This window comes from Pleurodeles waltl, chromosome 6, assembly GCF_031143425.1.
Source record: "Pleurodeles waltl isolate 20211129_DDA chromosome 6, aPleWal1.hap1.20221129, whole genome shotgun sequence".
NCBI lineage: Eukaryota > Metazoa > Chordata > Amphibia > Caudata > Salamandridae > Pleurodeles > Pleurodeles waltl.
The window spans coordinates 1,094,035,543-1,094,047,957 of NC_090445.1; the positions used below are offsets into that span (position 1 = coordinate 1,094,035,543).

A 12,415-nucleotide genomic window follows, 5' to 3' on the forward strand; every position below is an offset into this window, starting at 1 on the left:
TCATTAGATTTCCTTCTTTTATACCCTTTCTTGCCAGCCACGCTGTGGAGTACTTGGACGCGTGTGATGGAGCATTGTCCTGCATGAAAATCATGTTTTTCTTGAAGGATGCAGACTTCTTCCTGTACCACTGCTTGAAGAAGGTGTCTTCCAGGAACTGGCAGTAGGACTGAGAGTTGAGCTTGACTCCATCCTCAACCCGAAAAGGCCCCACAAGCTCATCTTTGATGATACCAGCCCAAACCAGTACTCCACCTCCACCTTGCTGGCGTCTGAGTCGGACTGGAGCTCTCTGCCCTTTACCAATCCAGCCACGGGCCCATCCATCTGGCCCATCAAGACTCACTCTCATTTCATCAGTCCATAAAACCTTAGAAAAATCAGTCTTGAGATATTTCTTGGCCCAGTCTTTGACGTTTCAGCTTGTGTGTTTTGTTCAGTGGTGGTCGTCTTTCAGCCTTTCTTACCTTGGCCATGTCTCTGAGTATTGCACACCTTGTGCTTTTGGGCACTCCAGTGATGTTGCAGCTCTGAAATATGGCCAAACTGGTGGCAAGTGGCATCGTGGCAGCTGCACGCTTGACTTTTCTCAGTTCATGGGCAGTTATTTTGCGCCTTGGTTTTTCCACACGCTTCTTGCGACCCTGTTGACTATTTTGAATGAAACGCTTGATTGTTCGATGATCACGCTTCAGAAGCTTTGCAATTTTAAGAGTGCTGCATCCCTCTGCAAGATATCTCACTATTTTTGACTTTTCTGAGCCTGTCAAGTCCTTCTTTTGACCCATTTTGCCAAAGGAAAGGAAGTTGCCTAATAATTATGCACACCTGATATAGGGTGTTGATGTCATTAGACAACACCCCTTCTCATTACAGAGATGCACATCACCTAATATGCTTAATTGGTAGTAGGCTTTCGAGCCTATACAGCTTGGAGTAAGACAACATGCATAAAGAGGATGATGTGGTCAAAATACTCATTTGCCTAATAATTCTGCACTCCCTGTAGAGTGGAGGTTGCCCTCTGTACTTGAATGTTACGTTCACAGTGGCGACCTATAGTTCTATATAGAACAGTTCACTGTCACAGTTTGACAGAACAGTCTTTCACACATAACCTGAGCATCGTTCTAGCTGACCACAAAGAGCCACCCACTACAAAGCACCTCCGTGCTCTGAAAGAGCTATCATTCACGTTCAAGACACTTAACTGTTGCATAATAGACCAAGTCAAACCACAGCAGCGTAAGAATAAACATGAAGGCTTGTACACGGCACCTAGCTGCCATTCCTCATGAAAACTGAACACAATCCCGGATAACACTCACTCGAGAAAAGACAGGCAGTCCCAAACAAGACAACAAAGTGTCAGTCACTCGCAGAAGAGACCTGGTCAAACCTGGGACTGCATCACATATTTGTAGAACACACGTGCTACCTGATAGTAGCACTTCCACAGCTCAGACATGCAGTCGTACACAGCACTTGACTGGCATAAAATCTTGTGTGCATCTGTTCTGGGAGTGTAACACATTCACACAACAGAACCATCACAAATGACACTCGACTGTGGCAGAAATATTGTACAGTCACACGTGATTGTACAGTCAGACTGCCCTTCCCTTTTTGCCCTTAAGTTGCATTCAGTCCCATTTAGGTATGGGTCAGCGTCCAGGATCCTCACCCCACTCTACAACTATGGATTCGCTATTGCTGTGATTCCGACCTCATGGAGAGGGACAATTGTCTTCTCGATTTACAAAAGGAAACTGCTTAAACCTGGCAAATTACGGGCTTATTGCACTTATATCTAGAAGCAAAAGCCTATGCACGCATTCTATTGGAAGAACTGGAAGCCTGGACAACAGAAAAAAGTATCCTCCCTTATTTTCAATGTAATTTTAGACCCAAAAGTTCTACGTAGGACAGTATCATAGCACTGGCGCACCGGTCTCATCGTGCCACACAGAGCAAGCAACTACACTTGTCTTGGTGCTTCATTGACTACAGTGCATCCTTCGACAGGGCAGATCGCAGTAACGTGAGGGAGAACCTAACAACATGGGGGAGTCCCTCCTCGGCTCCTCAAGGCCATCACATCTTTGTATCAGGAGACCTGGGTCCGGATAAAAACTGGCCCCACCAGAGCAACCTCTAAGGTGTCAACCAATAACTGACTTAAACATGGCTGTGTGTGTGGCCCCTCTTCTTTTCAGCCTCTACACGGCCGACCATGGAAGAGCAATTGAAGGCGCTAGTTTAATTACAGCAAGGCTGGGAAGAGTGCGTCTCCCAATTCTGCAGTATGCAACAACATCGTGATCATGGGCCGAACAAAAGCAGGTTTACAGAGTCCTCAACGCACTCATCAGGTTCAATCAGGTGAATAAACTTCAGGAGAACCAGGCAAAGACCAAAATTGTCATCTTTGGTAAATGACCCCAAAGCAACAAGCATACTGGCAGCTCGAAGACTTACAATTGACAACAACTACAAACTATTACTATTTAGGTGTTCAGTTCACTGAAGGGGCCAAACTCGCAGCCCACTTAAAGCATCTTAAAACCAAGAGTGCCGGCGTCATCCACAGCCTGAAACGCCTAAAGTGTCGCCTTCTAAGCTCATCAGTGGAACCAGTGCTAAACGTCTGAGAGAAAAACTGATCCGAGCTCTAAACTATGGCCATTAGCCTTCCCTGGTGCACTGGAAATGCATTACATGAACACTCATAATCTCAGCATATTAAAAAAATCTTGTATGCACCCTGGCAAGCCAGAAGAGCAAGTTTAAGACCGGAGCTGGCCTTGGGAGACCGGACCTTGTATGCCAAAGGTATCTAGTAAAATGTTACATTAGGACCCTGCAGGCACCCGAGACCACAGTTAAAGCACGCTTAAATCATTATTTGAGGAAAAGGGCTCCCCGCGGCAAGTATATTTTGCAGAGGCAATCAGTTGTTTGAAAATTGAGGCCTCCAACTTACACTCTCGGGATATACCATTCCAAGCCTGTAAAAAAGTGAATGTGAGGGTCACTAAAAACTCATTCGAACAGGATACCGAAAGGCTGTCGCAGCTCCACCTTCAAGGCACTTGGATGTCTTCTATATGCTATGGAAAGCTCAGCTCTACTTTCAAGCTCTCACACATGCAGGAAAATCATTTGCATATGAGGCTTCTTGCTCTACTAGTCAGACTTTAACCCCTCCTGGGAGAGGCACGATGAGGCAATATCCTGCAGACTTTGCAACTACCGCAGAAAATCCTGGCTCCACCTGTTGTGCTGTTGCCCCAAACTTGCTGGTGACTGATATCGTTGGTGTGGAATAATAGAACTAGCAATTGATGGCAGATATTGAAGAAAAGCCTTGGACCTGTGTTTCTCCGCCAGTACACCAAAGACGCTATTCGATCGGCACTTAACATCTCAACAGGGTAACATCGGACAAGTTCCAGTGCATCTCATGCACGTTCTCTGTTCCCTCCCTGAGGTCTAGAACCTGCACACGTTGAACAGCTTAAGGGACACAAGCAAAGTGAGTCCGGCTTTTCAAGTCACATTGTCACACAGGCACTCTGCACTTTCTTGCCTTTTGCACGAACTCTTTCGATTTTTTCCCCCCCCCATTTATATTTTAAATTCATTCAGAGCAAACCCATGTAAAACAAAAAAAGACCATACCCATGATGCTTTTTCCTTTTTAAGAATGTTTTTGTTGCTATCATTTCAAAAGGTTTATAGTGGACCAGCTCCAGTGTCTCATGCGTATCTTAAGGGATACAAGCAAAGTTAGTCCTGACAATGCGGACACAGATGTTACAATACCAACACTCCACACTTAACTTGCCTTTTGCACTATCCCTGTGGACTCTTTATTGAGACTAACCCGGATGTAAGACTAGAAGAAAGAGACAATACCCACGATGCTCTTTAACTAATTCCAGTTTTTACAAACGCCTACTTTTCTTTTTCTTCTAAGAAGTATTGCTGATAGAAAACGTTAACAATCATTTAAAATAAATGCTACCATTGCACACAGGAAACTGCTACGCTTTAACATGTAATGTCCTTAATTAAATGAACATGAATAAAATTAATTCATTCATTCACTCTACCAAGCTCACATCAGACCTCCTCATGCAGTGCACTGTGCACCTTCTATCTGTTTGCCTTGTCTTAAGTGTTTCATAATCACCTCGGGGGAATACACTGGTTATAGTAAGTGGGTATATTCAACATCTGTTCCAACAATTTAACAAAAATGTTTTTTTCAGTTTTTGATGACTATCAGCGGACACTGAACCGAGATATTGAGAAGAGCATCATCCGTGAGATGTCGGGAGACCTGGAGAGCGGCATGCTGGCAGTGGGTGAGTGAGGACCTGGCTTGAGAACAGGGAAATGATAGAGTGAAGGAGATTCGGTGAGGGGTACTCGGAGAGTGGAGTTTCGTCAGTGTGTAAAGCCTGAAGAGTCCTGCTGGCCGTGCACGAGTGGGAGCAGTGTTTCATTTGTACTAACGTGAGTGCCAGCCCCCCAAGCTCCGCTTAGAAACCTGCGGCCAGTGCTTTACAAACAACAAAACAAAGCTGCAGAGTCTTGAATCAATCTCATGACTCTTCCCTCCCCCTCCAGACACCTCCTCTTCATTTATCTCAGTCTTACAGGTTCCTGTTTTCTCCATTTGTGAAGGGTTTTGCGTCTTTCTTTTTCTTTCCTCTTTGTTTTTCCTTCTCTAGCTTGACGTCCATGTCTGATAAGTGCCAGACCCCAAAAATGAGTGCTACAGACCCACCGGGTCAAATTAACCACTGAGTGAGAGCCTAAAGAATGTCATTCAGGGAGTGGATGAATGTGGATCTGGGAGAGGAATGAGGTGAATGGGAACCTGGGAAGTTTGAAGTATGGGCAGCAGGTGAGTAGGATCCTTAAGAGTTCTTCTGATGGTGGGATATAGGGGACATGGGGAGTGGCATATTGACAGGTGAAGCACTGGAGCGGCCATGCTGGAATTGTGCAGATCAATGGGGAGCCTGAACAAACCTTTGTATAATGAATGAGGAGCCTTATTGACTTGCTGACAGTGTGTGAGGTGTCCAGCAGAGTGAGCGTACATACAGTCAGTGGACCAGTGTTGGAACCGATATGCAACTTTGCATCAGGATACCCAAGGCTACGCCTAGCAGAATCAATTGCTCTGCACTTTGGACTCTGAAGCTGGTCCCAAGAATAAAAATATTCTCCTTCAGAGCATCTGCATTGATTGTTAAAAGTACAGAATAGCGTGCGGAATCCCGGAATGCCATTTCTAAAATATTTGTTTGCTTCTCTTTGGAAAAGCCAGTTCTTTAAAAAAGAAATAGTTTAAACATGAATGGAAGGCATCCGGAGTCTGGTTAACCTTCCAAGACCATACATGACAGCATGTGGGCTATACAAAAAATGCAAAGCAAAACCTAGGCTTTGTACCGAGTCCTCTGTCTCTAGAAGAAAGACAAATCATTTACGCACCTTACCTCTCTAGTATTGTCGAAAGCCTGACTTTTTCCATTCATTTGGAGGCCTGAAGAGTGACCATTTTTATCTCCGTAATATTTTTTTTAAAATTGTATAAAGATACGTTATGATTAATTCTAAGGACGAATACATTAGACGGTATTTAAGACATTACACTATTTTATATCTCAAACAATTTATAGTAGCACTGGAGAAAAAAATAATTAAACTATGTAAGCAGTTAACATTATGATCATATTAAATACATTTTCTGTGTTTGATCTTTTGGATTATTTCAGTATTATATTAAAGGGCAAAAAAAACACCTGTGGTAGAATTTTCAAATACTTTAATGTTCTGATAATGTGTCAATATTATATATTTTCAAATTGCCTTGTATAACAGAAGTCATAAAAATGTTTTGCACAGACTTTTAATGAGATTTGCAAATGCAAAATAATTTGTGTTATCTGTTTATTTAGTAATTTCACAAAGCGCTAAAAACCACCTTTTAGTCATTTCATATTGCTGATTAAGTCCAGCATCATATTAAGCATTTTTCTTTTTTTTTGTGCTTTATACTTAGATTTGTGCTATATAAATCTCCATTCATATCCACTGACCTAGCGAAATGGATTCAGGCCAGCCAGTACGAACTCATCGTTTTTCTTTCTTAGTAATGTTAAGGACTGTGCCCACCTTGGGCAACTCTGAATTGGAAACAGTCATGTGTGCCCAACTGTGCATTTCACCATGTTATCACAAGACCCTCCTCATATACCTCCCATAGCACCACCCTGTGATCATAGCCTATGCAACGTAAAAATTGCAGCTTCCGACCAGCTGACCCCAGTGTTGTGTGTTGAAAACGTTGCCTTTGTGACAAGAGTACCCTTACTGAACGTGGGGAATGGTGCTCTCCTGTGTCCTTTTACAAATGGTTTTCCCTTTAACAAATGTTTTCCCCTTGATCATCTGATTGGCAGTAACAGTTTTTGTCTTCATCTGTTCCTTGAAAGCTGTCTGGAGTACACAAGTCCGGTAATGATTTTCTCAGCAATTCATGGGGTTGTGTGTTCCCATTTTGAAGTCTCAATGCGGGTCACACCACCCACCGACTGCAGTGTTTGTGTGCTGTGCTGCTATTTTTTTAAAATCATTTGTACTGTCTGTCTTTCTTGTCATGCATGCTTAACAGACCAGTGTCCATCTCTCACAATTTCTTCATACAATAACTCTCCCCTTAATCTATTTTAATTGGTTAATGGACAAGTGTGTGAATTTCCATATTGTCTAGAACCTGCAGAAGATTTGGCATCAAAGTGCATTGACCTTTTTTCCTTTACCTTATTGTGCCCAGTACTTTTCATGTTCATCCCCATGGCTTGGTGTCAACCTCTTTAGACTGGTTTGGGGGTGGAACCTTTCTGAGTCTCATTCACACTCAGTATAACTAAGACACCCCTGGTCAGGACAAAGAGTCGAAGTTTCTGTGTGAGGCAGATCTTCCCTTTGAAACCACATTCAAGATATGATCTTAGGAATGTAAAAATCCAAATGTAGAATTGCACCCTATAAATTAACAGAAGTACTATGTATGTGGATGCATATAAATAGGTTTATTAGTATTTGTGTCTTCCTGAGACTGGTATGTCTCATTTCTTGTCACCCTATGTAAATTCTTAACAGGTGTTTGTCATTGTCAAAACATGTGCCTTTGCGGAGCCTTTGAATGTGGCACTATGCACAGAGAAATTTAGTGGCTCAACGAAATATGAATGTCCTCCAGATATTCCCCCCAACTCCTGCTAGAGTGCAACTTGCTCTGTCTAATGATCATCTGGGTATTATTAGTCTTCTATAGCGCTCCACAGTCAAAGGTTCTGTCACGATATTTGGGCAAAAATCTAGCTTCACATCTATCTTGGGAGTATTAGGTTTGACAAATTTTCATGTAACCAAATGTTGATTGCTTCATGGCCAGATGCTGATGTCTGGATAAAATAATAACTGAAAACAATCCAGATGTACTAGAATTGTGTTTTGTTGCCTTACATGTGTTGGGTGAAAGAGGGATGCAAAGTATAGTTTAACGAGGACAATAAAAAGTGACAAGCCCTTTAGAGACGAAGATCAAAGATGACCCGACCTGTTCAGTCCATGTTCACTCCATCTTGACCACGTTGGGCAGCTTTGACTTAAGTTGATCTTGCAGAATGTAGGAGATCCAAAACAATGTGTACTTAAGTACTCGAATAACTAGAGCATTTTTAAAACAAATAGGAATATATTTGCATTACTGCAACTTTTGTTCACTTATTGTATCAGACAAATCCTTTCAGAGGCTGGCTGGGTAAAGATTGAAGGATTGATCTGGAGTGTGTTTCTGCGGAAGTGAAAGGTCCTAGATGATTGGTTTTCCAGTGATAGGTTGGTAGTAGAAACAACGTGAGGGACCAGCGGTGGGTTCAGGGCTTGAGAAATCTAGTTACCTGCTGCTCTGACTTAACTATGTTATACAGTGAAAGGTGTCCATGTCGGGCTATTCATGGTAAAAGCAAGATTGTAAGAGCCTGAGGTTTGTAACTTAGGCCGAAAACTTAATATTGGAACCCATAACAAAGTCAATATGGTGATCACATTTGGCAAAATGAAACCAGACATTTTTTTCTTGTATTGTCCAGTCCAAAGTAACTAATGTCTTCAACTTCTCTCTACAGTTAAATGTTTGAAGAACACATCAGCTTTCTTTGCAGAAAGGCTTTACAAAGCAATGAAGGTGGGTTTCCTGTTATATCTTTTAATTGTGTTGTATTCTATAAGCATTTCAAAGTGGCCTACAGCGGCTTGTGTCTCTTATCAGATGTATTGTATGTACTGCATTTTGTGACCCCAGCTATGAATCTGCAGCCTCAATGGAGCAGATTTCCTCTAGGCTTCTAAATTGGCATTGAGTGTCTTTGATAATACTAAACGTTTGTCTTCCATCCCTCTCACTTGTGCCATGTACAACACCAAATCCTCCATTGGATCATTTGTTGTGAACAGCTGATGCATGTGTAGTCTCCCTTTCAAGAACTGTGACTCTGATGAATGCGATGAAAGGAACTGAGTAAAAATTTGCAGTGTTGATTCTGAAACTTTAAATCAGCTTCTCCTTGCTACACTGGGCATTCCCAAAATACTACACTACAGGAAAACCTGACAAACCCACCACTACCATTAATACACTGCTGCTACCTCACCCTCTTCTGTGCCTAGCCTCTAAACATGAGTTAGCTCTTAGTTGGTGCAATAAAAATAGTGTAACATTACCTAGTGCTGTTTTTGTCCAACACTCACACCAAGGCTGGTTTTAACTTTTTTACATTTCCACTTCTTCTTCCAGGGGGCAGGAACTAAAGACAAGACCCTCATCCGGATCATGGTCTCGCGCAGCGAGGTGGATCTGCTGGATATCCGCAAAGAGTACAAGAGGATGTATGGGAAGTCTCTGTACACTGACATCACTGTAAGTATTACCGTCCAGCTCTGCAGCCACTTGAGCAGTACATCCAGACTAAGTGGAAGTGGGGTCATTTGTTTAGTGCGACAAGGCACTGAGGATATCTTTGCACTCTTGAAACACCCAAGCCTGGCCGCCAAAAAACAGGGTGCTAGATAAACCATGAAATTAAGCACGCTGTGGTGGAAAAGTATGTAAACGTGAACCCTTTATTAGAAGTGGCCAAATATTCACCAGGTAACGGCCCATATGATGATGATGATGTTGCTGCTGGTACACCAAAACTTTACTGAATATTTTCAAGACATGGCATTGGCACCAGAACTGAATAAATAATTAAACTGTCTGAGTGGCAGATGTTGAGTTGAGTCCAGTGGTCACTGTATTGCCAAATAGACACATTCAGCCTTGCTCAGCAGGACTTGGCCAAATGATGCGTCATTTAATTCAGCGTGCAGTAGACTGACAGCCCCAATATGCATATTCTAAGAAACAGAGCAGGTTAAATAATGAAAACCTTTTTAAAAGAGGTGGCTTCAACAAGACCTTTTTTGGATGACTATATTTAATTGTTGGCTTGAGAGGCAAACAGCCATGTCAACAAGAACTACTTTTCGAGATTCCACATGCAGTTTGTCATAATGTTCTTTCATTCTTTTCCAGTATTAGGATTATGTTGCCCATGCCAGATGATAACTGTCTTCTACTACCTTGACTCGTACCACAGCACCTCCTTGAGCTAGGCCTTGACTGCTAGCCCACCTCTATCGAAGGGTGAAGGAGGCCTAGGAGTCCAGCTTTGTACCACTGACAAAGTGCCATGAGTTCTAGTTAGTTGTATACCAGAACCCTATCCTTGTTAATGCCTGGTTGTCCCTGGAGAAAAAGCCTAAATTGCTTTATCTCGGCTTTCTTTGAGCACCAATAGCACATTAAGATAATGTATCTCCATTATCTGCACCTGCAGAGAGGGAGTCGTCTTAGGAACTTCCATGTTTGTAGGATGATAAATAATATACCCACTGCAGTTTGAAGAAGGAAAACGGTCTCCTTCCCCCACGTAGTGACCCGAGTCTTCTTTTGATTTTGTTTTAATTTTCCCCATGATACTCTGGGCCTACTCACTTGTCATGAATCAAAGAACAGAGCCTTAACAGGTTTCTAGGACAACAATGTGCACCAAAACACTACATGGTTAGTTCTTAATGGCATAATAGATATTTTCTGAAAAGCATGCACAACCCATGAAGAATTCTTACACCTCCTATGAACCCTTTAAGAAGGTGGCTTCACAATTTATGACAAAGTATTAGTTAAAGAACCGTTATCCCGGCCTACTTCCAGCAGAGACCATTATTTTAGAGATCGGGGAGGCTTAGATATATTTGGAAAAAGTGTTTCTTCTTTACTGATATGAACCTTAATCTTTAGTAGCTAACGTGATTCCCCATTTTAATTGTTTTCTTTTTGTTCTTTCTATCAGAGCGACACTTCAGGCGATTACAGGAAGACTCTGCTGAAACTCTGTGGTGGAAATGACTAAAAGCAGCATTTATTTTCTACTAGTTTCTTGTTCGATCAGTAAATGTATTTTCAAATATAAAATGTATAGGTGCACCCATGTAATCATGTCTTTTTCCTGTAAAGTGAACATTTTTTGTTCTTGACAGTCTAGCCAATGACCTGTATTTCTCTTTTTCTTGTATTTTCTAAATCTTTCAGCTCGGTCCCAAATGCAGCTTGCATGCCATACTTTTGCTGGTTTATCTTCTGACTGTTTTTAGTCGGGGTGCCCACCCTTCCTAAAAGACACCATGTAGACAACTAGGCAGATGATTGGCTCAGAAGCCCATAGGAGCTTCATTTGCTACTCTTACACTTCAGAACATTATTGGCTAAATCTAAAGCCAGACCTTTGCCCTTCCACACCTCAGAGTTATTTCCACACAAGTGCCTAGAGCCATTTGGTTCCCATTGCACGCTATCAATACTATTTGCACCCTCATTTTTTAGATTCTCTTGGAGAAAATATATCTTCAACTTTGATGGATACACTTGATGCAAGCTTGACCTTTACCGACACTCTATCAGTGCTGAAATAAATGAGTATGAAGCGTCGTGATTGGACAGATATGTGAAAAAGGCTGCCTGAATTCTTTTAATCCCCTATAATGTGCAACGTTCTCAAGTACCCCACTTTGCATCCACCGTTGCCCCTCATTATTTTACGGTTGTTTTTATTGTTTACTAGCATTTGTATCCATCTTCTCTGACGCAACCCACTGTGGTTTACTCCCTCCTTTCCTTATTTTTTTTGAGAATTGCAAAATCCTCATTCTCTAAAAGGGAGTTGTCTGTAAACCATGCATCTTATACAAATTTCTACCTGCATTTCAGTCCAGCTGGCCACCCGCCTGAAGCTTGGAACCATTTTTGAGGATGGTGGGATCTGAGAACCTTTCATAAGTCTTAGATGTTGTGGGAGGTCTTGTTTTTTTTTTTACTCACAAACTTCTCCACTTAAAAGGAATCCTCAAATCATTTAAAGGTGTTTTTTGTTGTTGTTGTTGTTTTTTAAACATCTGCAGAGAGTTGTGTGATTTGCTAGTACAGTACATTCTGGTCTCTTGCCCAGTTTCTATTCGAACCCCTATTCCGGTTGTGATTGACACAAGACGGTACCAGCATTCTAACTTGTGTTTTCGTACCGTTGATGATGGAGATAATTACATTTGTAAGCTGTTTTGAGTGCAGAATATTTGCTGTTCCCCTACTCCTTTTGGAACTGGTGCTTATACATTTGGACATTACTTCCTCAAGATATATTGAATATACCTAGGCATTTTTTACAGACTGTTTAAATGGAGTGAGCACAACCTGATGCAAAGTTTGTTAGACATGTCATCTCACCACAGGTGTTGTGGATTGTGCTCTTCAACAGATGTATGAAAGATTGTAAAATTAAAGCTATGTACCATCGCCACACACCTGTGCCCTTATTGTGATTCTTTGTATCCGTTCTGTTTTGTTTTGTGCATTAGAGAAAATTTACAGTGGGCAAGCACACGCTGGCCAGTTTGTTTGAGCTCATCTACCAATTACAGCTCTGTTCCCAAGTATTTTGCAGCAACGTTGTGTACAATATTGAAGTAATTGCATAAACTAGTTTGTATTCACTGTCATCCTGATTTTATCTAGCTATGGTTAGTCACATTGGTCATGCCCCCAACGTCACCATCAGGAGGCAGTTGTCCTTGGTGTTTGTTCTACTGTGTTGTGTGTGCATATGCTGCTGGCAAATTGTGACTAGTTTGGCTGTGTTATCGGAGACCCTGCTACAGCTGCGACACCCGCTCTCAGCCCACCCCAACCACTAGTAGAGACCATTGATGTATAATACCACGTAACCATAAC

The 12,415-nt window shown here is 42.0% G+C and overlaps 1 protein-coding gene across 2 annotated transcripts in view; it reads left to right on the forward strand.

The window, feature by feature from the left end:
• ANXA11 (annexin A11) overlaps nt 1-11,986 on the forward strand; it is a 126,891-nt gene extending 114,905 nt beyond the window's left edge. For both annotated transcript variants that reach the window (XM_069240186.1, XM_069240187.1), the window contains exons 12-15: nt 4,275-4,370; nt 8,217-8,275; nt 8,885-9,007; nt 10,485-11,986. In XM_069240186.1, coding sequence (XP_069096287.1) covers nt 4,275-4,370; nt 8,217-8,275; nt 8,885-9,007; nt 10,485-10,544 — 338 coding nt within the window. In that variant the 3' untranslated portion in view covers nt 10,545-11,986. The remainder of the gene's footprint in view (nt 1-4,274; nt 4,371-8,216; nt 8,276-8,884; nt 9,008-10,484) is intronic.
• Nucleotides 11,987-12,415: the final 429 nt, after the last annotated feature.